The sequence below is a fragment of the Tigriopus californicus genome, chromosome 11 (assembly GCF_007210705.1).
Source record: "Tigriopus californicus strain San Diego chromosome 11, Tcal_SD_v2.1, whole genome shotgun sequence".
NCBI classification, from domain to species: Eukaryota; Metazoa; Arthropoda; class Copepoda; order Harpacticoida; family Harpacticidae; genus Tigriopus; species Tigriopus californicus.
This window is the reverse complement of record NC_081450.1, coordinates 11,103,531-11,130,687: the sequence shown is the minus strand read 5'-3', so window position 1 is coordinate 11,130,687 and position 27,157 is coordinate 11,103,531. Positions and strand designations below refer to the sequence as shown.

Below are 27,157 nucleotides of genomic sequence, written 5' to 3'. Positions count from 1 at the left end.
AGTACATGTGAAGATTCGTTATGAAAACAAGCCCGTACGTTTTCCATTGTCCTTCAAATGTCTTCAGTTTGATGGGCTGAAGGCCACCGAAGCAAGGCCAAGGTCATCCTTGGCTCTCCCTAGTTTTTCTCTCTTTGTCTTTAGGCCAATTATTGGTGAGACGCAGACCTAACAATTTTCCACTTGGAGAGCCCAGTAATGGTGGATGGCTTGTGCTCCACTAGTCCACTGAGCTTCAGTAGTTGTTTACCTTTGGTACGTTAGAGAGTTCGAGAGGTTCTCCTCGACGTGAACGTGGACCTCCGGGATTGCTTACTGACATGACAGCCCAAACCCCGACCCTTCGATAACAGTTCCATTTTCAACTGTTTCTTCAAAATGCAATCGATGGAACGCAAAACTAAGCTTGACATTCTATTGCGCTGACTGGTTATTAAGTTATAGAAAGTGCCTTTTATGCTTGTCCACAAGAAAGCGGTTGGTTTCGGTAAAAATTGAGCACGCGATTGGTCCTCAATTTTGTGGCAACTTGTGTAAATCACATTGGCTTCTGGGCCAGAGTTTGAGTTTGGAAAAACAAAAGAACGAATCCCTCCATTCAATAATTTGTCACATTCCTTTTCAGGTCGTTCGAGTACAAAGACCTTGACAAGAAAGGGACATAAAACAAGTTACCAAAAGACAAAAGGTTTTGGAAGGTTTATAAAGCCTTGAAATGCCGAGAATTCATATTTTTAAGGAAAGGTTTCACATATATAAAGTTTCGTCTGTCAGGTTTGACTCAATAAAGAATCAGCCGTAAAGAGTTGTCTCTACAGTTTGTTTCTACAGTCAAAACTTCAAACACAGAATAATAGAAAAAAGACACGTTCTTGTTTTTGTTTTCCTCACTACTTTAACCTGTACGTAGAAGGGTAATGAGCGGTATGTTCAAACTTGCTTTAAGAAAACAAACAGGGAAGCATGCGATGTTATTTTTGGTAATTCAATATACTTATACACAATATTTCATTGCTCATGAGTGCTGATATAAATAACCTAAAATACTTCATCTCGCTTTTCTATTTGAGGAATCCGTCTTATTATTGTCATTCACACAATTCCACGTAGATAGCCTGAAGTCATTATAATGAGATCTTCATATTCTCAAAATGCTTTCGCTTCATTGTCCAACATAAGTACTGAAATATCGAGAGTCCAATAATCTATTGCTGACCGATCTGTTCCTGAATAATGGCTTGCCAATTCCATATGAAGCCATCGGTCATTTCCATATAGGATAAATGAATATGGCAGCTAGCCTATTCAAATTTCCATAAATGCAAAGGCAAATGACTGGGAACAGGAGCTTCAGGTCTAATTTTATTTGTCTAAGGGCAAGAAGATTGACAAGACTTTAAGCTGTTTAAGTACAGAACACAAAGACAAGGCGTCAAGTCTCGAGGTAGGGCACAATATTGGTCTCTTTCTTGGGACATTCCGAGTTCTACCTCGAAGGCGCCAAATTGGAAACCAACGCGTCTCCTCTCCTTTGAAGGTGGTTGGTGGGTGGGTTGGTTGGTGGTTGGGTTGGCTGGGGTCTGTTCCGTGTCTTCACCTCCTCTTTCAGTTTCTCTTCCCTCTACTCTTCTCTCTCTTGCTCTTCCTCCTTCGTCGCCCTTTATTCTCTGTCCTTCCCGTTTGATCCGTGTTCCGTGGGTTCCAAAATACGAGCAAAATGCGACTGAGGAATGATGGCAATGTCATTGGAGAGTGAGCGCGTTCCGAGTAGGTTCTCCACATGCAAGTGGAGCAGAAATGTTCAAAAAACAATGGAAAGCCTTCATATTTGAGTGAATCATGTGAGTGTGACTCTATTCAACCTATTAGAAAAGCTAGTTCTGGGGAGAGGAAGGTGAATTGGGTGTGCCCCTCAGTGTGTCCTTCGCTTTGCCGGGATTCAAAGCCAAGGTAAGACCAAGGGATTTCATTACTTATGGAAATGGTCTCAAAGAGGAACAAAACAAAACGTACGTCCATGCCAGTTCTTGGTAGCTATTAGATTGGTCATTGGTGATTCGGTACGATCAAGACAAAAAGAGGTCAGGTGGGGGGCCAAACCTCGAGCTCATCACCATTATTGACTTTGAAACGGCTCAATTTGTTCGTAGGTTGCGGGTACAATTTGTGGTCTTGAAGGCTTGATGGATGATAGCCCACCATCTCGTGAGCCCTCAGAACTCGATATTCAACAAGTTGGCTTGACCTTGAGAGGAAAACATTCAGTTCTCTCTGTTCTCAAACCAAGTGTGTAGGGGTGACGTACCCGAAAGTATAGCCACAAATTCCCGTTTCAACAAAAGGTTTGTGCTAAAGGAAAGCTTCCTGTGCATTACATAAAGTACGATTCTCTCTCTACCTGGCCTAAAGCATTGCGAATTTTCCAAGATTGCCCATGACCTTGAAGTGCTATCATGAAACCAAGACTACGACAACAACTCGCAAGTACTTTTCGGGCCGACATGAAGTCAGACAATGGTTTCACTACGTATGATTCTCTGAATAATTCAATTTTTTGGGGAGACGTATTGCACGGTTTCATTTAAAACCCGTAATTGCATTTACCTTCAACGAAACGAATATCGCATTTGAAGCACAAAAGTTGGGGACATTTCCGGTAAGGAATGCAACATAATCCATGGTTCGGACAAAGCTTTTAGGGTCACTCTCGAGTTTATTGTTGAGACATTAGTTTCCATCTTACAAATGTTCTAAGTACGCAAAAACTTTTGATTGGATCCCACGGACGGTATCAAATACGTTGAGGATGCTTAAACTTCTGCGCAATACGTATTGATCAGCCATCTCCATAGATTACAAAACCGTTGTGCGTTATTCTATGTTGTGTAAAGCTTCCACTTATTAAAGCAGCAACTCAAGCTCCGTTCCTGCCACTACAATGGACAACCTCGACTACCCGATTCAGAGCATCGATCTCAAACCCAGATAGTTCTAGTGAGGGATGGTCAGAGGCTTGGCATTCGAAAATGGCTTGGAAAAAACGATCTGATAGGTTAACATAAGTTGGCATATTCTCTACCGGACCCAACTGAGAGAGCCATTTCTTGTGCCTCTAATGGTTGTTGCTCTTTCAGTTGTCTTCGAGGAATGAGAGTGTAGCTAAACCTCGAGCGCATTGGTTACGTAATGCTTGTCCAGGGTGGAGGAATGAGATTCCGATTGGATTGAGGTCTAACTTTCCAGAATTGAGCCGTGACAGCCATGGGAATAATGATCAGAAAATCAATGTTAACGTTACTGATATATCATAATTGCATAATATGGTTGGGAAAAGTTAATAACGGACAGGAGAGAATGATTGATGCGTTAAGATCTGTTATAAAGAGACATCCAGATATGACTGAAGTGTTGTAGAAAATGACCTCATTTCCTACACGAAAACAAAGTGTGACCAGTTGTGAGGGGCCTTTTGACAATCTGAGCTACACTGGCAGGAGAAAGGAGCTAAAAACCCACGCTAACCTGACAGGAGAGCCCTCGCTACAACCGTATATAAACCCAAGATTGTCGAGGAAACTTCACTCTCAACTTTCCGTTGACAAGTAGTCCACATCTCCACCAAAAATGAAGACCTTCATTGCTGTAAGTAGTTTTAAATTGACTAGGTTTCAATACCTGAGGGTAACCTGAATAAATTCTTGCAGCTCTTTGCCCTCGCTGCCGTGGCTTTGGCCGCACCTGAGGCTGATCCTCAATTTCTCTACTCCAACTATGGCTACAATTATGCCGTCCCAGCTGTGACCACCTATAACACCATTCCCACCGTGACTTCCTATGCTGGCCACACCGTGTCGCCACTCTACAGCTCATACTACAACCCATTTGTTGCCCGCGTCTTCAAGCGTGAGGCCGAGGCTGAGCCCAAGGCCGAGGCTGACCCCGCCCTCATCTACAGCAACTACTTCGGAGGTTATGCCGCTCCCGCTTACACCCCTTACGCCTATGCTCCTGTCACCTATGCTGCCCCTGCCTACGTCTCCAGCGCCTATGTCGCTCCCTATAGCTACTATAACCGATTTGCTAAGCGTGAAGCTGAGGCCGAAGCCAAGCCCGAGGCTGACCCCGCCTACCTTCTCGGTGCCGTCTCTCCCTACAGTGCCTACGCCACCTATGCTCCTGCCACCTATGCCCCTGCCGCCTACACCTACTCTGCTGCCCTTCCCTATCAGTACAAGCCCTACGGCTACGGATACAACTACTACCATTACTAAGCGGTAAAGCCAGCACCCTCTCCAGAGGCACTCAGAACCACCACCCAAAAATGCTCCCAAGACGTCAAATCGAAAGCAAAGCAAATAGCCATCAAGAGCCAATGTCAAGTCTCATAACAAGGAGAAATGTAAATCTTCTTTCACCCGACCTTCGTCAGAAACCTTGGGATCGAAGCGTTGGAAAACCACTACTTTGTACGTAAATTGAAAACGAAGTCCGTTTTTGTGTCTTCTTTGGCCAACTCTTAAATTTCAGTGATAAATACACGAAACAAAAAAACACCTTGGTTTTTTTTATATATCTCTTTATGGCTAATTATTAACTTGGAGAGGGCCAAACATTTGAGCAGTTTCTCGTTTCGATTTCATCGACCCCAAATTAAATTACTCAACTACCCTTCGGATATGAAGAAACCAAAACATGGTCATCCATTTCATGCTTAAAATTGAAGTTTCGAGAAGTTTGTTCAATAAACCCCCCCATGGATCACACGCACATTCTAGGTCATTAAACCCGTGATCTACTCGTAATATGAAGAGTGCTTCCAGTCTCAGTATGAAACTGGAATGAAAAGCCTACCTTTAGTTTGATAATCGACATGTTGCCTTGACGGTATTCTGAAATACGGTCCTTGCCATTCCAGATTCCAGGTCAGTCTGGAATGGTGAGCAGAATGGTGTGCAGAATAACGAGAGCGGTTGTTATAGCCGGATATTAGGTAAACCGCCCTTCTCAAAACGAAAACTGGTTTCTGCCCTCTCGAAAAGCTTCGTGTAAGATAGACCCTCTGGTGATTAGGTAAGAGGCGGATTTGATGGAATATGTCAATGCGACAAAGATTAAGGAAAACCCAGGTAAAAGTCAAGCGCTTTCACCTAAAAGTATGAGAATTGCTCACTAGCATTTATTTTCATGTTCGAATAGAAACCGTAATATTTTTGTTGTGTACAGAACGGGCATTGGAAGTTGAACCATTGACACCATCGAATGCTTTAAATGCATCGTATTCAAAGCTCTGTACGAGTAAAAGGTTTTTAAGCCTAAATCATAGTATTAGTGGAAAAGGACGAATGCATATTTTCAAGGAGAAACTTTGGAAGTCTTAAAGTTCATAACTTCTAGCCTTCTTTGGGAAGTACAATTACTTGCCACCAGGAGAGTTATATCATTCAGCCAATCTTCAACTTATTCAATAAAACGTATGTACGACAACGTACATTACAGTAAAGATGAATTGAGGAATGAGATCAAATGAGGAGACACAGTTTACGTAATTCATTGATAATTGCTTATAGACCTTAATGGAATAAATGTAGTTTCGATGAGATAGCATAATCTTTTTACCTAATACCTCAATATCTGGGGTGTACGGTATTTGAAAAGAAAGGATACACAATATTGTACCTTATGATTGAAAAATCAAAATCACGCTAGCTTAATTTCATGCAGAGAGACATTTATTCGACTTAAAATCTTGATTAAGGCTCATTCTTTTCACTTCAGAATTTGAAAAAGAGTTTTTGTGACAAGGTCCTTTTTAATAATTTGCCCCAGCTCCATCTTTTTCCAGTTTTATAGGCTTTCTATATGTCAAGCCATACATGGAGAGGGCTAAAAATGCGAAAAATGTAAAAATATACAGACATGTTTCGCTTTGTTTCTTTTTTTACAATTGGATAAGCAAAATAATAGTGGCAAGCAAAAACGCACAAGACCATAAAGGCGTGTTTTGAGTGATTTTGCTACAAGGAAAAAAACGACAACTTTCAACGCTATCAGTTTTTAAGGAAAAAGGGGAAAAATCAATGAAAAACCTTTTGAGGCAAAAATGCAGAAAAACAAAGAAACGACATAATCCAAATGATGCAAATAAGATGATCAGATGCATTGGCTGGTTTTGAACAGCCGCATTAATGATGATTTTTTTTGTTACATTAGAAAGGTCAGTTTTTACCAAACTGCAATTACTGAGACACTGCTCCCGATACAACAAGCTGAAGTTATTTTCTAAATGAATCACCTTTAACAGGGACACACCTGATGTGTAGGGGTCGAAAAAATACATTTTTCAATGTAAAATACTTTCGCTCTTTTGAAAAAAAAATATTTTTACTTTTTGGAGTTTTGTTTTATGTTTTAGAGGAAATATATCAAAGATGTTACACATCAACTGACTCTACATAACATTTCGCGTTTCTTCCTTCATGTCAGGCACAAAATAGAGACTACTGATTTTTCTGCATTGCAAAGGGTTAATTTTAGTTGAGGTTATCAAGAAATTGCTGTCTGAAAAAGGGAATTAGCAATATGTCAATGAAAATGCAATGTATGTAAAGAAAAAGTGTTTCTGTCAACTCCTAAACTTTACAAAAGTAATTTCGTTTTCTGTGATAGTGCAGATTAAAAGGGTTGAGACATATTTGAATGAATGTTCGTTATATATTGTAACTTGTTTATATCCTAATATTTTTTCCACAACACTACAAAGTCGTATATCTAAGCCAAGCTGCAAACTTAGTACTATGCAACATTCCCAGGTGGTTCATTGATAATTTTGTACATCATTTCAACACTGACATTAACAAAGCAAAACCATCTCAAAAGTAAGTATCAAATTAGCTTATATTCATGAGCGATCAGTGATGGGCAAATTTGCCAATTTTTGAATCATTATTTTATAATTTACTTTTCTTAATCCATGATTCATTACTTTTGATTAAAATGCATGGTTCCAGTTGAACACGCAATTCGTTTTATTTCACTAGAAATGAATAAACATGCTTTTTTGATGCTGATAAATGCAAAAATAAAGTAATGCATCTTGAACTTTTAAGAGGAAAAGATATAGCATTTGATGCCATTTTGATACGATAAAAAAAATATTTTGCCCTCGACGACAAAGTATTATGTGTAACACATTATCAACGCCTCTTACCCACCATTATTGTCGCTTTTTAGCGAACAACTTGGAAGTGAAGAAAGGTTGTGTTATCAATTAATTTTGATTTGTGAAATTGCTTTTTTTCATTGGAAGTCTCCTTACAATCTGCACTAGGATGTCCGAGTTCGTGCGAAAATTGTCACCGGTTTTCAGGCTCGTGACAAGCCAACAAAACAAATCAAAATCTTCATTTTGAACACCACCAGTGTTCAGGTTGCTAAAGCTTTTAAAACGAGCCGGGAGTCTTCAAAAAACAGTGGTAATGCTGGACGGCTCCGAGCTATTTGCACCCTAACTTTGGTGACACAGATCAAGAGGACGGGGGAAGCCAATTCACGGGTATCAGTGCAGAAATGTCTGAACGGACAATGAGCACGCAGGCAGTGAAGGGGCTTGGCCACGTTGTTAAAGTGAAAAAGCTGACAGAAAAATGAGAAAAAGGCTCGAACTTCAGCGTTGACTTTAATTTGAACCAATGCAATGAGTGGTATATTGCTGCCGATCCCAACACCGGGGCCATGTCCATCAGGTCTGTTCGAAGATCAAAAGTTGCAGCAAAGGTCATGATGCTTGGCGTTGTTAGGCCTGATGGGCGCACTCAAAAACACGTTTGGATTAATGGCATCTTGTACGCCCCTAAGTACTAGAAAATATTGAAGTGTTCCCAAGGCTTTAGAGGACCTACGGAGCTTGAAACTGGATTTGGAAACTGTATTTGGACCCAAGATTGTGCGCCCAGCCACACCTCGAACCTCGTCCAGAGTGATCTCCGTTCCCGCCGTACCTAAATCCTTTGGACTACTATATTCGAAGACACGTGGCGGAGAGGGCATGTGCCACCACTCATTCATATATTGGCTCGTTCAAGGCCACTGTTGAGAAGTACTGACACAAGATACTCAAGGATGAGGTCCAGGCCCCCTTGAAATAATTCAGGTCTAGAATGTAAAGCTGGTGGCCGCGAATGTCGGGGTCTTTGAAAAATATGTTGAGAAAAATCACAAGACAATCATCTTTTGTGAAATAAAAGTTTTCTTTTTTAGGCCTCATATTTCTTTCGAAATCAAAATCTTGATTGCGTTACTTAACTGTTGCACATATTATGACGCACCCGGTACTTAATCGATTGGTGCCAGATTCAATTCGGGCTTTTCCCCACATTTTGGCCTGAAGTTGTGGTCGATAACAAACGAAATGAAATGAAAGTGATGGCTTGCCATCCTCCCCTCGGTCTCAACTCTTCACTCTCAGTTACGTAGCCGCCCAATGGCATAGAACGCAGTAACAAGTTCAACTTATTGTGCTTACCATCGATTTTGCCCCCTACTCCACAATGTTCCCATCTCTGGTTGTGGCAGGAGCAATACACTTCCAAACATGAGTGCAAATGGTAGTCAGCATATTGCGGCTAAACTTCGAGTGGCTACCTCGAAATGCCGCGCACCGCAAGAACAGCCATTCATATTTCATATTGCTTTGTCCTCCTATGGGGCCAAATCGAAAAGCAGAGTGGAAAAGTGAAAGAAGAGAGCGAGACCGAGAGTGAACGGGAAGGAAAAGGTGTCGACGATCAATACCTTAGCTAGTTGCTTGCTTATCCCAGTCAACCTTTGGTCCCGGCCTGTCTTATTGTGATGACGATGATGATGAACATCATCATCATGATAGAGCTGTTGGCACTGAAGGAGGGGGACAACTCATAGACCGATAAAACATTTATAGGAAATGTTATTGGAGATTGTCACGACCTTTCGATGTGAAGCCTTTGTTCCTGCCGTTGTATGGGTGGTTATGATTCTGCGTACGCTATGACGCTATGCCGCCGACCCTATGTCAAAGGGTTTGATGGCAACAAATAACAGAGTTCGTATTAGTCCCTTGAGGTCACTGTCAAAACTGAAGTGTCACTGGGAATAGCTTAGAAATGCAAAAGTTGGCCAACTTTCCATCAACAACCTGGCGTCGAGCCCACCCCTTTCCGAAATATTTCCGGAATATGGTGGCAACTCGGCAGGTTTCTTCTCGCAAAGTGTGGAAAAGTTTTACTTGAATCCAACTCATCTCCGCTCAATGCTATCATTGGGATCATCCGGGAAATTGAAATCGATGTAGCTTTGCTTTTTTGTCAGTGAGTCAGTTAGTGAATGGGTAGAGTGTGGCCCTCTCCCCCGAAATTGTGCATTGCACACGCACACACACTCTTTCATCTCGCTCTCTCTCTTGTTGCTCCACTGTTCCTTTCCCTTTCAGTTCCACGGTCCATCCATCCTGGAATTGCAAAGTGTGCTCAGCATGAAAGAGAGAGAGAATAGAGGAAGGGAAAGACCAAGCCAAGGAGGTAGGTACATAGTGGAAGAGAGCCTCTTTGGCTGGGCTGAGCTTGAACAGGAATAAGGAAGCTTCATGCTTGCTAGAGGTGGCACACTTCGTCTTCTTCTTCTTCATGTTCCACATTGAACCTGTGAAGAAAACTGGGAAGAAGCTAGCAATTTCACAGGGGCCACGCACGTATACCTAGCAATATACTATACACTCAAGCACCGAGGGCCTCCATCATTTAGACCAGATGGGCCGAGATACAAGAGATAGAAGATAGTCTGCTCAGTTGAAGAGGGGAAAGTTGGAAGAAAACTTCCTGCTTCTTTGGCCTTCGCCAAGAACAGCCTGAGACAATCTTCTCATGACGACGTCCCAAGTCGCTCTTCTGACACGGGAAGCATTACTTACGACCAAGGAGAGTGAGATGGAAGGCAGATCAGAGAGCCTTTCAAGAGACACCAAACAAGCGGTCTCGACCGGCTCCACGCGTTTTCCTTCTCAAAAAACTTTGAAATCTCTTTTCAAATTCGAGGCAGCAATCAACTTTGGCTTGTCATTTTCAATCTCAGTTTGGGTTAAAATCGATTTCACTTGGCTAAACGGGGGGAATTAGGACTATCCGCCTGATTCCAATACTCTCATGTCATTATCACCTTGTTCCAATAATCAAGGCCAGCTATTGGCTTTAGGCAATAGTCGACATTTCCTTTGATTTAAGCGAAATGCATTTATTTTGCTTCTTTATGCTCTTTTCCAGGAAACCTGTCTCGTTTTACCCTCTTGCATATGGATATCAAACCTGCCTGCCATCTTCAAAAGATCTGCCAAGTCTGGCAGGACCAAATGATAGCTCGCTAAAAGCGAAAACTCTTGGGAAAAACTGTTCATGGAGAGTGGAATAGTGAAGGAAACTCCTCGTCGAAGCTCTCCCACGAACACTACGAACAAACTCCATCCCCAGGGAAGAATTCCACGCCCAACGGAAGAGAAGCTCTTAGGATCAAATATGGACCATGACTCCCGCGATCATCGTGACTGTCTCCAAACATTTTCCGATTGTCATGATCGACCTTCGAATTGGCCCCAAGACACGTCACAAATAATCAGATTGAGGAGAAGAGCAACTCAGTGATGTAGGCAAACATTGCTTGTGCTCGTAGAATAGCAATCGCTTTGGAAGTGCTGTCAGATCAAAAACAGCCCATCAAATCACGTCAAGTAAGACTGTATAACACTGTCAAGTGGTCAAGTACCATCAACTGATTTTTAGAATATTTTTATAGCTCAATCATGATTACCTTTTTATTGTGATAATAGGGTCAAGACAGGGGATTTGTACTTTGTCCAACCACGGACTTCTAGAAATATGGACGGCGAACGAGCTTCCCGCCAAATCGGCCTATTCTTGGTCATAGCAGCTCCGAGCCACTTTAAGTAATAAAATAAGAAACGTACATCTCTTCAGCTCAAGGTAGGTCATTTTTATACCGTTTAGTTGTAAAGTGCATAAAGTTTCAAAGTTATGTTGTCAAAAGCTTATGTAGCTGACCAAGAGCACATGTTATGTATTGTTTACTACACTACATAACTTTAACCATGCCTCCAGAGTTTCCTAAGAATAGATTTGGGCTCAAATTTGGCGAAGTTTGTCTATTCAACAAGATGTTGTGGTCGTATGAAGTGCTTATTTGGAATAAGATGAACGGTTTCGGAGATACGAGTTTTGGCTTCCGTTTGCAGTCCACATCTTTAGAAGTCCGTGGTCCAACCAGCGTTAGCATCATATTGAATTTTGTACTGCTGAAATGAGGAATTTCATGTCTGAAATCAGATTGATTCTCAGTTTGCGGATGTGAATAAATGACAAATCTCACAAACTAATTCGGATGACTTGCCAGATAAGTTGTAGATTTTTAAAGAAAACACGCTAATGTGAACAAGTCAATTATTCTGGAGCAGTGATGGGTCGTCTAGAGAAGATCGTTACCCGAACCTGTTTTGGCTGTGACCGTGAGAGCCGCATTAATCACAAGCACCATCCATTTACTGACGCTGGATTCGGTGCAGCCCCCAAAAGGGATGGATATTTGTAGTAACATCAGGAGTTGCAACACATGAAATATCAGTCAGGGAAAACTTTGCCCAACGAGCCAAGAAAACTTGGTCCCTTAAAGCCATTAATACTTTAGGAGGTAACATATTGTGGGCGCGTTTTTACACCTACAAGAATTGGTGGACACCCGGGCCAAAATAAATCTCGTTATTTGCTTTCTTTCAATTTACAAAGTTAGCTTGGAACACTTGGAACACATGAAGGTCAACCAGGCTGTCAAATCCACGACTAAAAAGCCACATTTCCCCAACTCTAAGTCCTCGACTCCCTAAAGAAGTGATGCCTTGCTAGACTGGTCACATAAACAACTTCCCCAATCCTTTTTATGTGTGGGAAAATGAGCTTTGGACTCACTTTAATACGGATATGGATGGGAGTTGGGCCTCTGTACTATAAAGAAACAACTTCTTTTTTCCACATTTATCCAACTCAAGTCTATTCAGACTTTTGGAAAGAGATAAATAGATTCTCATATCGTTTAAACCAGCCACCATTCACAAAAATGGCTGAGAGCGACTTTTCTGCGAAACTCAGGTTCACGAATGCTCTCGGGACCTGGACATTTTGAAGCCTGGTGAACGAATAGAAAGCAAGGGTGAATGGAGAGGTTTTCTCTCATGTCTGGATCACCTTTAGCGAAGGACTGAGGTAAACCCCACTGGAGGCGTGACGACCGAATGGAACAAAAGTCTGTCCCAAAAGTTTAATTACTAACAAAAAAAGTCCCTCAGCTTGCGTTACGTACGTACACGTACATGCGATGATCGAGGAGCAAAAAAAAGATAGGAGAAACGAAAGTCAACGAGGAATATAATCGTTGCTTGTAATTGGTTCACAAAGAAAGTTTGGGGAGAAAACGAAAACTTTTCCCTCTCCTCAGCCTTGGCATGGTGGCAGAAGATTAGAGAGAGGTCTTAGAGAGAGATCAAGAGCAGAGGTGTCTTTGAGATGAGACTCACTTTTATTCATTTATTTCTTGTCTCATATCAACGCGTGGAGTCGAGTAGCTCACATTCATGATCCTCGTCTCCTTTGTGGATGGATCCTCAGACGTAAGTTCAAAGCCATTGAGGTTGTTCCTTTCCATCACATCCATGAAACATGAAAGAAACATCACAGACCTAGGCAGAATGAGAGATGATCATTATTAGGTTGATGATGTTGATTCCATTGCTCTTCATCACCTCAGATAATGGTACTTACTACATCTTGGCCATGTGTCTACACTTGCTACGCCTACATGGCCATAGTATGAAAAGGTCTTCGTCAGGCTATAAAACCTTTCGAATATGGAAACTAAAAGCGCCACTAGATGTCGTATGTACGTATTTAAGTTAGTCAGGAAATATTGCACGAAATTTGATGCGATTATTCACAAATGGATCATGACTCCCACAATGGAACGAATGCCACATCGTTTGTCTCCCAAATCATTTGCGAAGTAAAAGCTATTAGCACGTGAGAATATAGTGCGATCTAGCGGGAATAATAGGCATTTCTGAAAAAATCTGGCAATAATCCTATGATGCATTGTGGGTCATTACTAGCCTTTGTAGCTATACAACGATAAATTAGAATGTGACACATGATAATTATGAGGCACGCTCAAGCGTCAGTTGGCACTCTACAAGAAAGGGGCATCAAATCAGGTTCGGTCCATTTTTTGGACACCACCAAGCTGTATAAAAGGATCGAGGCAACATCCTTTTTCTGTTCGAGAAATAGTCGTCATGCTTTTTTTGTATTTTCTGGACACAATAGAGAATAGATTGACTAAGCCAAAGGTGTCCAAGTTAAACACAAAAGAAACCAGCAAAACAATGATCATTTTCATGTCCCTTTTCACAATTGGTCCAGGAACCCTAAGATCCCTAAAACCCTCGAAAAGAGGACCTTGCTGACCTTCGTGCACTTGTTTGTTTTCAGATGGGGAGAATTTGTCAACAGTCTCCCATCATTTTAGACGAGGTGACATGACATGAACCGTTGGATGCTCCAAATGATCGGGAACAGGCCCTAAAAGGAACAGGCTAATGCTCTGCGTCAAGAAATCTGACACCATGATTGCCCTTTCACTCTTCGGCCAAATTTCTCTTTTCGCTCTTGACAAAGAAAATTTCTGCCTCCCCAGAAGAACCTAGATTCGCCTCAGCCATATTGCTGCCAGCATCATCGTATGTGGAACCGAATAACCGCAAATTTGGATACTAATTAAACCAGTCTTGGCTTGAAACAAAAGCTTTGAACTTGGTAGTTCCCGTGGTAACATGTTTTAAATACTAGTCCAAGCTTTCCATCGCGAGTGGTTAGTCGCTCACTCTCTCTCTTTTCATACTGAGTTCTGAAGTTGCCAGTTCGCGTGCTTATCATTTCATCAGTGTTTTCTTCTGGCTCTCAAAGACGCTTTCCACGTTCTCAAGGACGTTCAACCTGTCTCAAACCGTCGTGTAGGGACTAGTTTTGTCATGGTCTAAAGAAAAAGATTTTCTTTTTTGATCTTCTTGCAAGACAAATTGTCACTATTAGCATGTCAGGCCTCAGGTCTGATTGGCCTCCTAGAGAGTGAGGAAGCTCCATCATCCAATCCTCAGGCCTGATTAGAACCAAGGCCTTGATTCGCATAGTGCGACAATAGAGAGCGTTCATTACTGGACCACCCGAGCTTGATATCCCTGTTATCTGCAATCAATGCGGATGATTTGAGAACTCCTCTGGCCAGTGGAAGAAGTGTGAGCAGTGTTTTTTTCGTAATTTGTTGGTTGCCATGAGATCAGATCAAAAACTTCAAACATTATTTGGACCATCCCATGTCTAAGGTATTCCCTAGACAAGGAATACTGGCGTATAAAGAGGAAAAAAGTGGCTATTCAGTAGGAGTGTAGTCATTGGCACTTGGTTGATATACCTTGGTGGAAAAAAGAACAGGAGCAGAAGAAAAGGGAAGGAAAAACTTTCAGCCAGTGTTCCACAAAAGGGCTGTGGAACAAGAGGTGGGAAGTGTGCTCCCTCACCTGAAGACTGAAGAGTGAAAAACGAAGAAGAAGCTCGAATCTCAAGGAAGCAAAACACGAAGTTTCTGCCTTCTCTTTGTTTCCTCCAAAAGTTCGACATGATTCCCATGTGTACCACATTCTTACTACAAGCAGAAGTAACTTGGCAAAGGACAAAGAAAAACCAGGATCAACATCGGTGAAGATAAGTCACGCCTGCTCAAATTAATCACAAGACAACGACAAAGTGACGTGCCAGATTATTTTTGCTGCGAATAGAGGCAGCCTTCACGGGGAAAGGCGGACACGTTCCAGTCCTAATGAGAGGACGGATTGAAAACTAAGCAGAACATTTTGGAAGACCTTGATTGGAGCACTCACTCTTTCTGTAAACAGTTGCCGATTCCCTCCGTCCTCAAGGGACACATGCACACTCCTATGCAACAATTTGACTCTCAAGCTCACGGCTCTTGTACTTGGTTGTTGTACCTACTTACCTACACCCACCGCACTACCTTAAAAATATCACTTCGATGGGACTCCGTAATTAGTCAATGGACCTGATAGAGAATAATCGTAGTAGTTGGGTAGCCATGAGCTCGACACAATGGCTGGTGCGACATTCTCTTGGATATAATAAGATTAGGTTTCCCAGGTTCCATACCCATGGTCCAAGGGGACATCTTTGACTCGCTGAGGCCACAGACGGAAATGATCAGAAAACACTTGGTCCAGAAGTCGGACATGACGCTGCCTTACCTGAACGCCACGTCAAGTGGAGACAATCAAGAAAAAGACTCCCGCACACTTGTATGGAATAATAATAATGATAAGAATTATCGTAGTTCTGCCAGGAGATAGTGCTCCAGTTCCCTGAAACACTTCAATGACAATCAACCACAGTGCTCTAGAATATCGTAGTGAAACGAGTGGTCGTCACCGCTCAGTGAACCTTTTGTACTTTGGTGGCGATGAGTGGCCGTTGCTGCCAGATACGAACTGGTGTCCTCTTCCTTGGATTCAGTTTGGGAAGCTTTGAGCTGACCTTGTGGGTGATGCTTTACACTTTCAGGGCCGGACTGCGGGAAGCCTTGGGCTATTCGGTCAAGCATGAGCAAGACTTGGCCGTCGCATCGCTCGTCATCACCATTGACTTTATTGTCAACGTACTGCTAATTTGTGGGGCCAACAAAGACTATTCCGGGAGGCGGAAAGACCTAAGGTAAATTCGATTACTTTGATGAGCTGAAGTCATATGGGTTACACGTTCGCCATTTAGGTCGGCAAGGACAGATCTATCATGCCCAAGTTTCATGATGGCTGAACGGGATTAAGCGTGCTCTCTGCCTTTTTGATCTGTCATACGAAATCAAAAAAGTCGATTGTTGAATTTCTTTTCATTTGAGCCGCTTTGGCATGATATAGTCCAAAATTCTCCCAAAAGCTACTCATATTTAGAGAAAGGACCTGTGAAATGGAAAAAAGTATAAATATTTATGTCCTGGTGACGGTAATGCAAATTTCATGCAATGCAGGTGATGATATTCAATACATTTTTTAAAATTGCCAAAAATGAGGTCAAAACCCGACTCTTGGATCTTCAGATCTTGGAAGCAAAATTGAATAAATATTTATTTTGTGGTTTGGTTTGGTTTTTCACGGGCTTTTATAACTGCTATAGGGAATGTAATCCCCAATACTATTATAATGAAAGGTTTCAATATGTCTATTTATTACCTTTTAATTTTTATATAATATTTGATCTACCAACGAGTTCGAGTTGGCAGACCGAGTTAGTCCTAGAATGTAGGGTTGATCTGGAATTCTATCTAAAACAATTGTCCAAGTCTGACTTGAAAGATGCTACCGGATCAACAAGGCCTACGTATTCCCTACGAATATTAGAGGGAAGCAAATTGAACAATGAAGGCGCCCGAGAAAGAAGAGAAGAGGACTTCATTGTTCGAACTAGCCTGGATTCTCTAAGGATTGGAGGTGCTCTCAAGACCCATGTTAAGTCTCTGCGGTCACTAGAATTGAACCTAAAACCTGGGTTAGACCAAATCTAATGGATGCTTTGAACATCGATTTAAAAAGAACGTGAAAAGCAAGCAGAATTCAAATTATAATATGTTCTTTTTAATCGCAAGCAACGCCTTACTCACTAATGCAAGTCTCACTGAATACAGTAAGTGGTTTGTGCGAAAATTTGCAAACTTAACCAAGCTTATTGGCAGATGAATTAACTACTTATCACGGCAAAGGCAGAGTAGAAACTATTACAATGGTCGTTAGTCTTTATTCCATGTAATATAGAATGCTTTTGAAAATTTTGCATTTTCCCCTTTCAAAGTTTATCCAAATCAAATCAATTTTTCAGAGATTCAAAGTACAAAGTACAAAGTGATGTAACCTGAGTCCATTTCCTTGTTAATACTGAAAGATATATTTTGAAAGTTATGTCTTCATTTAGCTCAAACGCTGAGTTCGCTCTTTGATCACACGTTTGTTTGTTGTCCTCAAAATCATGCTCAAGAAGAAAAGGATCAATGAACCGAGTAATTGGAGACCTTTTTTTGCCGTAGAACTAGTGCCAAAGGCAGATTTCCATGCCTCTCCAACAATAGTTTAGCAGTGAGACTAAATAAGCCGAGAGGGGTTGGAACCAGCCAAGGGACCAAGAAACAACATATGTGCCATTGACATGCGAGCCTCATGAACATTCAAGATTTCTTGTATGAAAACCTCGAAATAACAAGCAGGGTTGACGAAGAATATCCAAGGGCTCTTGCAAAAATTAGCCTAATTCGATTGGAGCCCCCGAGGTCGAAAAGTGGAAACATGCAATAATAATGGTCTCGTGATCCTCCCAACACCACAAAATCGATACCTCTCAATGATTTCATTTTTTATTCCCCTACTCGGTTGACAGGTTCCAAGCCGAAATGTCTTCCAGACGTTTTTATTAAGGACACCATCATCAAATATTGATGCTCCCTTCTACATTCGGTTCCTTTATTCAAGAGACCAACTTTCCAGTCCTCCAAAAAAGGCTTAGAGATTTCCAATCCCATCGAATTTGCGCTGTGAACCCAGGCCAAACTCTTCCGTCAACTATCGAGCTTGGCCCCAGGCGAGAGACATTGGAGATTTATTGACTTTTTGGGCTTCATGCAAAGACCATGAGCAACGTACTTCAATTGGCCTGTCCGTGGGCTCGAGAACCAGCCCGCTCATACCAATAAAACTAGTGTTGTAGCCCTCGGTTGAGCTCCCAAATCCTTGGAGTCTGTGTATGTGCCACCCAATTCTAGTTTCACTGAAGACAGAAGTGTGCGAGAGCGAGAAAAGGCACAACATTCACTGTTGCTTCCCAGACTCTCTCGTTTCCTCCCTTGAGGACGAAGGCCATTGAGGACCTTCATGAGGATGTTAGGCTTCTTTGTTATCATCTCCTTTTGGTCCGTCGTTTTCCTGGCAAGGTCTCGTTGTTTTATTTGCGACGGACCACTGTGAGAGTTTGATTATAATAAATTAATAAAACCGAAGACCTTTTGCCACGAGAGTGTACAAAGAACGTGTGTTGAATACAGACAATTGCTTTTAAATGGGTTTATGAAGAAGCACAGATTCAAAACCGTGTTTGATGATATGGATGAAATAACGATTAGCGTTAGCAAGATCGTAGAATGGTTTTTTCATAATCTTGATCGGAACGTGAATGACGTCATCACACATTGACCTCTATTCAGGGTCGATTCGTGACCGTCATATCACGTTAGAAAGGGTCATTTTCTTTTCAAACCGATTTTCCCATTCAAACCATGATCAAATGTGATCTACTCGGTTTCATTGTACCTTTTACGTGAAGGCGGTCCGTGGAGTGATAACGGTCATGAAAGCATATCTTTTTCCTCCTTTGCTGAGTGGTCAGTCCGTGAACAAGTCCTGGGTCTCCCTACTGCGGATCGAGGTATGCTGCCCTTCCAAAGATAAATACGAAAAACCATTATCAGGACAGGTCCAAAGACCATCTAAGGAGAAGTGGTCAATGTACAACGGCACGAGATATGCCAACGGATGAGACAAGGGACCTAATTGAAAATATTACTCTCCCCTTACATGCAGGAACCTTGCATTCCAGACTCGGATACTGTAGAACATGGTGTAGAATACACACGTTCTAATTCGCTATCATGTCAGGTCGTCGGGGTCTATGCACTTGGGTAAGGAAAACATAGGCCTTGACAAACATACAGCATTGGCCTTTGAGTTAAATGAACACAAAAAAAAACTGAGATGGATGGGATCATTTGTCTTCATTTGGGGGAGCTCTTCAATTATCTGAACTCAACAAGTACCTTGAATTGGGTATGTTGTTCTCAAGCCATTTAGAGTTCCAGAGGTGCATCCATTTTGAATCCTTAGAGACGCCTTTACCATTTACACAACTTTTCCATTCGGCGATATTCACATGGAATTGGTGCATTTGAAATGTTCCTCTCAAGACATTCGAAACGCACTGTTGCATTTCCAAGGGATCACGGGATATCAGGAGAGGCACTCAAACATACACGTAGTTTATAAAGATATTTTTCCACACTCCCACGTACAGATATGTTTTGGAAGGAGCATTTTAGACATACACAGGAATAATATGAGTGAAAGGATAGAGGAGACATGTTTCTGCAAATGTGAAGGGAATCCATCCACATGTGAGCAACGTTTGCATTTCCACATTTCATATTGGAACACCGGCTGAATTGGAGATGTCTTAAATGGTGCTGATTCAGTGCCAAAGAAGCTGCCTCAAAGTGTGCATAGGAAATGGCCGAAGGTCTGTGCAAGTGCATGAATCAAGCCGTTTTGAACGATTGATGATATGAAACTGATGGCCACCGACAAATTCATTTTGTTGCAAAAATCACGTGATTTATGCGAAATTTGCTTTTTCAAATTTAGTCGGTGTCATTACTCAGGAAAACGTGACTTGATTCATGATTTTGTTGCATTGGGGCGTACCCAAGACCTGAAGAAAAACAGCGTATAACCAAGCTCATGTATGGCGGAACGGAGGTGACAGATCCTCATTAGCAAATGGAGCTCGTTGTCTTTTCCATTCCAAAACTAGGGTACGGTAAAATTTTAGTTAGAAGGTCTAACTTCATATACGAAAAGCAATGTTCCAAACTCAGGACGTCCGATTCCCCTTTTAACGAAGGTTCTAATAACTTCCGTTTAATCCTCCATTTCCCAGGAGGTTTTGTTTCCAAAATGAGACCCAATGTATTCAAATGTAATTAAATTGAATCGCACCCTGGCCCTAAGCTGACCCAAAGAATGAAATCTATTCTTCACAACACGTTAGACTTCTTATCTTAAAAAAGGGCATGTACAATAAAGGGCAAATGAGAGGGAAATGGCGTTTACTCATCTAATTTTTGGCTTCTACACGATTGCTAAATTGGGTTTTCTAAACAATTTTCGTAATTAGTAAACTAGGCCCATTCTCTTTTCAACTTTTGAATCAACAATTAAAGTAATTGTCCTATTCAAACCTTTGCCTCAAGTATGCGTAGTAGTGTTGAGGTTTGTGTTAAAAGTACATTAGAATCTGAACAAAGAGGCCGCATGCAGCCGTCGATGACCTCAACTTGAAAATAGTGTTACTGTGACCTTTTTATAATCAGAGGACTTTGTTTCGTGACCTAGAAACTACGTTAAGCCTGTCATTAAGATCGGAAACTCTAATTTTACAAAAATGCATTGCTTAAAATGTTTCCAATGCACCTTGAATACTCGAAAACAACGACAATGGTGGTCAAATGAAAGATAGCAATATCTTTACCTCTCTCGCGTGAATAACCTTGATAAGTCGCGTTGAAATTTATAAAATTTGCATTCAATCTCCCACACCTGACTGTCAAGACCTGACAATATTGATCCAACTCGTGTGTTGAAATGAAGGCTTGTAAGAATACCACGCCGCTGAAAATGCAACACCAACAGGAGTTTTTCAAAAGGGAAAAAAGAAATGGATTAGAAATATGGCAGACCTAAGAACAAATAAATCTCGAAACTGTTCTTTCCCAACTGTACTGTACTGTTGTCAGTTTTGTAGATGGTAATTGAACTAAAGATATGATTTGAAACATTAATACATACTGCGTTAGTCATGACAAGGCTCAACAACAAAAACATGTATGCATTACTGTATTGTCCCTCATCTGCAAATTCACAAAAGGGAAACATAATGTTTAGTGGCCCAATTTTTTTTGACTAATCGTTCCATGTCTACAATTGCAATAAGCCTGCATAAAATATCATGAGTAGAGTAAAAGTCCCAAATTAGTTGGTAATTCTAGTGGAAACCTAATGATCTCGCAGATGAGAAAAGTCCGGAGCGTTTGAACGATTGCATTAATTTGATGAAAGAAGCACGCTTGCTCGTTTTGGTGTGCCTTGCCGCTCCTCCCTTGGGACTCAATGGGAGACAAGGAAGACTCATCGAACTCAAGGCCCTGTGCCAACTTTTAGTAGCTCATAAACCATTGGCATCCTGAATCCTTTTCCACTTTCATTGTCGGTCCATATTGTTGTTCTTAGGAGCGTTCCCTGTCCGTAAAGACCAACGAATTGATCCACAGTCGAGCGTGAAGTGAGGCACAGTCACCTAGAACCATGCGTATGCCATGCAAAAGTTTTTGGGCGCCCAATTCTAGAGACCAGATATGATATGCTCCCAAAGGTCGGCGAGCTAAGGGTTTCAGGGTTTCCGTGGAAAGAAAAGGAAAGGATTAATTTAGCTAATGGAATTGCACTCGTACGTAATCTCAGGAGGCATCCTACCAACGCATGAGAGCGGCGTGAGGGAAGAGCGTTATGGACTCCCCGAGATTTGAATATTTTGCGCCTCATTCCTGGGGATTACCCCAGATAAGTCCCATCCACGTTCACTAAAACTCTCTTGGTTTCCATTCTGTTACAGACGATGGGGTTGGATGATCCCTTGGGCCTTCGTATACGGCGTGAATATCTTGGGCTTGTTTGCCGGATCCATTGTGATGTTTTACTCTTTCGTCGGAGCCTGGAAGACATTGGGACTCATACCATTGTTCCTCGGGGTCGGGGTCCTTATAGGACATTGCTGTGTGATATTCTTCATTATCGAACAAAAGGCGGATTTAGAGATCTACATCATGCAACATCAAGGTCAGAATCCAGGATCTGACCCGAACAGCCCCTCGTGATATTTCGGCGGTGGGTGGTCGAAATTTCTTTCTACTTCTCACCCAACCTCAACCAGCAAAAAATCCGCCTCCGCCCTGATTTCTGCGTCCTCGTCCAAATCCCAAAAGCTCCACAATGTGTTCCCAAAAGCCTCAAGGCATTATCGGATATTAGTAGACGATGAGAGGCTCTGAATCTCATGAATCTAGATGAAAAGGAAAAGGATCACTTCATCTTCACTCGGCAGTGATCAGACAAAGAAACCGCCAAAAGAGTATAAAGATTGGGGAATATATTGTTGCCTTAGACTCTAGTGCAATATGCCATGCTATAAACAAATGGGATTAAATTCTTTTATCAGAAAATATAACAACTGTAACCAGCAAAAGTAACAATAGGTGTCCTGAAATATATGCGAATCAACTACAATATATGTGCTTACCAAGCGTGTTTGGGAGGAAATATTTCCACATCAATTCTACGTATATCTGTCTCATCGTCATTCGCGTCTCACTATCAAGAGTCAGATTGTAAGTAACAAATGTCTTTGAAGTCCCCAAAATGGAAACAAGAGCAACCTATCTAAATGGCATATAAATTCGCAAATAAGGCCAAAAATGGTAAAATAAATTGGCATTATATACCAATTTATTTGGCAAAATATGCGATATATTTTTTTCTTATAATTGTCGAGGCAAAAGCGTCCCCTAAAAGCTTGGCTAGTCCATGATAGTCTTCATGGATTGCTTTAGAATTGGTCGAATAAATTGCACATTATATTGCAATATGGAACTTCTGAATTGATACATAGTTCTTGCATCATTTAACTTTGTAAGCAGTTTTCTTCATGCTCTGCAGACCAAATTCATTAAATACGCCATATGGTTTTAATCTCTCAAAACCAAATTTGCACCAAAAATTGGTCAAAGCATTTTATTTTTTGATTTCAAGACGGTGTGGTCAAAGGTCCAAAACAAAAGTGGAAACAACTAATAGAAACTTGCATCAAATCGATTGGCTTACACTGAGATACTGACAGTGCTGGAAATTCACATTTTGGTTGTTGATTAAAGCTTTCTTGGATTATGTTTAAAACATGGATGAAAAAAATTCAATGTAGCTATTATTGTTTGCTCCTTGATCCAAGTGAGCAACTTCATGCCCTTTAAGTATTTGATTGGTAGTATTGGTTTCTAGCAAATTTATGGAATTCTTAACAAGGTATTAAGACGAAGTGGCAGAGCCAAAATGTTCTGTTACTCATTTAATTGGTTATGATTTGGATAGGTTTTTAGTGGTAGGCAATGATAAATTCATATTTCATGGACAGGGTAAGGAGGTACAACAATAGTTGGCCTTTCCTTGCATATACGTAGTCAGGGTTTGAACCGTTAATACTTTTATTAATGGTAAAAATACTCCGTTATTGTTACTTCTTAAAACGGTGATATCTTACAATTAACGTTACTTTTTGGAAAAATTAACGCTTTGTTGTTCCTTTTGGAGAAAAAAGACGCCGAACAATGGCAAAAGAAACGTGCTATACGATTTTTAATTTTTTCTAGTAAACATGTCTGTAGTTATTATGACGTGAAGCATTTGAAGAATATTGCATTTTACGAGGAATTGAAAATTCAAGAATTAAAGGGTTCTATAGAGTGCATCTTTTTACCATATTGTTAAAGACTCCTTGAGTGCAGCGAATAAGACTCTACATTTGAGACGAATTTTAAAACATTGGGGAAGAGAACCTTAGCATAAATTTTGTTTTTCCCCGCTTTAAAATAAGGAAAGGTAACGGGAGGGCTAAAAAACCACTCAGTTACAGATATCGGTACTTTTGCAGAAATGTAACGCGTTACCGGTAATTTTACTTAAAGATTTGCTCGTTACAAGTAACGCCCCTATGTAGAGCTTGAGTTGGGGGTTTACAAGATACGATGTTACTTGTAACGAGTTACTTTTTGAGTAACGCTACCGGCAACGCGTTATACTTTGGCAAAAGTTTCGGTATCTGTAACAAAATGGTTTTTAGCCCCCCCTGTTATATGTTATAGTGCGCTAGTATTAATAGATTTTCTCTCTTCGCACATTTAACTCTCGCTCTGTCTCTCGCCAATTTTTTGGTCCTCTGCGAGTCATCAAATGTTTCTTACTTGATTGTCTTCCACAAGCACTACCATCACTCAAATTGCTAAATTCTATATTTTTTGGTCTTTAATACAAGTTCTTATCAGCCGAAAATAATTTGCTGCAACCGAGAAAGCACTTTTGTATCACATAATGTAGTATTTAATTGATAATATTTCATTCAAGAGCCTCCTAATACCTCAAATAGAGTATTACCTACCTATTTCTATTTGGTAACTATGCGGAATAGATAGCATAGGATGTGCTAACGGATCTAGATAGAATGCGCATACTGCCACTTTATAAAGGATTCAATATACTTAACTTACAAGATCTTCACCTAATGAATTGTATCATCGTTGTCAGAAACATGATTTCTGGTACAGGGCTGCAGTTCCTGCTCGTTATTTTTCTGGTATCTTGAAGACAAATGACACCAAAATGCCAAATTTAAAGATGATGGCCTGCACACTAAAGGTTGGAAGAGGAGACCTTGCTTTCCTCATCGGACTCATCCAGGATGACAGGCTTGTACAAACGTGCCAAAAAGTCCGACACCAACTCGGAGATTCCCGTGAGCATATTCCTTCCCCACTGTCAAGAATTGTTTGCATCAACATCGCAAACAGTAGTGGAGGAGGTCCAAGGCTGCCCAGAAGAACACCATCCCCTTTTGCAGCCCTTCACAGACCCCAAAATGGACGTGGCCTTCAAGAAGATGAAGAACAAAGCCCCCTCAAGATTGGGGGCTTCTCCGGACCCAAGCCAGTCACTCCTCCAAGAACTATTCAACACCACCCTCCAATGTCCCTTCTTGCCACCACAGTGGATGGAGTCAGACATCATCTTTAGCCTCAAGAAGGGGCCTAGGGACATCCCAGACAGCCATCGGACCATCACCCTGGAGAGCACCTTCTTGAAGGTGATGTCCACCCTACTAGCTCTCCGGATTGGCCGAGGATAGGGATCTCCGTCCTGGGTTTCAATTCGGTTTCTGGGAGAAGTCGGTTTACCACCACGGCGGCTACTCTCCTCTTTGAAATTTTGCATTCTAACATCAGCAGCAAGAGGACAGTGTAAGGATGCTTTGTGGATTTCTCCAAAGCATTTGACAAGGTGGACCGAACGTGGTTATTCCTCAAACTCTTGTTCCGTGCACATTTAAGTATTAATAGAACGATGTATATGTGAATAACAGAGATGCGAATGGTTGCACCAAACAGGGTTGGAAAAGCGTTTAGCTGACGGGAGAAACATCATTATATCAAACAACTCTGCGGACAAACAAGATGAGAGCTATGAAAGATCAAGCACTCGTCAGACGGGAAGCTCTATCCCAGTCCTAAAACTCACTGAGACGAAATAAAGCTAGTGTCTGAACAAAGATGCAGGTTTATCCATCCATGATAAGTGGAGCGATGCTGTAAATCCAACCATTGCAATCCAAGGAAAAGGGACACCAAAAGAAGTCAACTTGGTTGGCTAAACAGTACAATAAACCGGTTTGTAATCAATTCCCAGGAGACCATCCATTGTACTGTTTTACCAGTCGAGTGGTCGGTCGTCGGAAATCCAGTGTCTAGAAATTTATGGATACATCAACCATCAAGCAGAGCCGTATTGAAAAGTCTCAAGAACTGAGTCCACAAGCAACTTCTGATTTATCAACTCAGTCACTCCGAAAATAGATTTCTAGCCACTGGATGTCGGGCGACCGACCAATCGGGTGGCTAAACAGTGCAATAAACCGGTTTGTGATCAATTCCCAGGAGACCATCCATTGTATTGTTTTACCAACCGAGCGGTCGGTCGTCCGACATCTAATGTCTAGAAATCTATGCTCCGACCTAGCACTTTCAATGGATCCCCTTTTCATTACCGGAGCAAGAAAGTTGAGTGGTAGTTTGTTATTTCATGTACCGAGTTCAATAAAGTAGATAGAACTATAGGAAATGTTCGTCTTTACACTTACAATTATCAGAGGCTAGACTCTACAATAGAGATCAGCACGAATTGATACATTTCCTGTCGATATAGAGAGTGACCCCTAATTGCATGCAGGTATGTATGGTTGCCTTGAAGTTAGCGCAATAACTAGTATATAACTAAAGTCGAGTTGTACTCTTGGGGAGTAGAGGTAACTGTCCGCCAATTTGTCTCTATTGTCAGGTATTGTAGTGATTACCCTATTAGGGTAAGGGCTTAAGGGCCTTAAGATAGGTCTGAGAAATTCAGCCCATTTACTCTTCAAACTCTCTTCAAACTCTGAAAGCTCTCAAGGCTTATTCGTCTAGTACTTGGATCAAAATTATCTGTGTAATTTCCGTCCAGTGTGGGAATTGAATGTCTGGACAGAACAGACAGAACAACTGGGGGGAGTTCCGCATTAAATCTGCGTCATGCTAGCCAACATCTATGTTGGACTCAGATGCTCCATTGGCTCTGGTGAGGACCCATCCCCTTGCTATTTCACTTCTACTGGCCTTCCGCAGAGGGATGCTTTATCGTCAATCCTGATCAATCTTTATGTATGCGACCTACCCGAAACTCTTACACATCTTATCTATCCAATATCTCCAATATGAAGACGACCTGGTTCTCTTGGCTGATTCAGCCGTAGAATTGCAAAACGCCATCAATACACTTCACGGTTATTGCCAAGAGAACGACCTTCAAGTTAATACCATCAAGAGGAAGGCCATGGTTTTCCATAAAGGTCGTCTGCCTCTCACCTCCTTCCACATTGACCGTGGTACGTATGATCAATATCGTCAAAGATTTGAGCTACGTATGTTAGCTTCACATTCATCACCCAATTATCTTTCACAATCATCTCAACTCTACAAAAACTAAGGCCAGGGCCAGGATCGGATAAATCTGCAATAGACTTCCCATCAAGCTTCTCCCTCTATCCTCAATCAATAGCTTTTCAACTCTTGCAGACCTTACATCATCCCCAATTTTCCTTTACGGCCTTAACCTTTAGCTTCCCAACTCCGCTCAATACGCTATCGAAACCGCCGATGCCACTTTTGCCAAGTTCCTCAACCGATACTTGTGCTTGCCTGCCCCAATGTGCCAATAATACATGGGCGCATTCCATGTTTGAGAAACAGAGCCCCTCCTCACCATTGGGCTGGCAAGGCTAGTGTTCAACAGTGC

At 41.5% G+C, this 27,157-nt stretch overlaps 2 protein-coding genes and 1 long non-coding RNA gene across 3 annotated transcripts in view; all 3 read left to right on the top strand.

Annotated features, from left to right (window-relative positions):
* Positions 1-1,740: 1,740 nt before the first annotated feature.
* Positions 1,741-15,605, top strand: LOC131890618 (uncharacterized). Its single transcript, XR_009374330.1, has 3 exons — positions 1,741-1,950; positions 10,290-10,750; positions 13,572-15,605. It is a non-coding gene; the product is annotated as an uncharacterized LOC131890618 (long non-coding RNA).
* On the top strand, positions 3,495-4,633 carry LOC131890617 (cuticle protein 12.5-like). Its single transcript, XM_059240012.1, has 2 exons — positions 3,495-3,642; positions 3,705-4,633. Exons 1-2 carry the CDS (start codon positions 3,625-3,627, stop codon positions 4,269-4,271), a joined length of 585 nt encoding a protein of 194 aa, XP_059095995.1. The 5' UTR covers positions 3,495-3,624; the 3' UTR covers positions 4,272-4,633.
* Positions 15,606-24,692: 9,087 nt separating the features above from the next.
* The window catches only part of LOC131891166 (uncharacterized), a 31,518-nt gene continuing 29,053 nt past the window's right edge, over positions 24,693-27,157 (top strand). The window contains exon 1 of the mRNA XM_059240691.1: positions 24,693-24,917. Coding sequence (XP_059096674.1) covers positions 24,693-24,917 — 225 coding nt within the window. The remainder of the gene's footprint in view (positions 24,918-27,157) is intronic.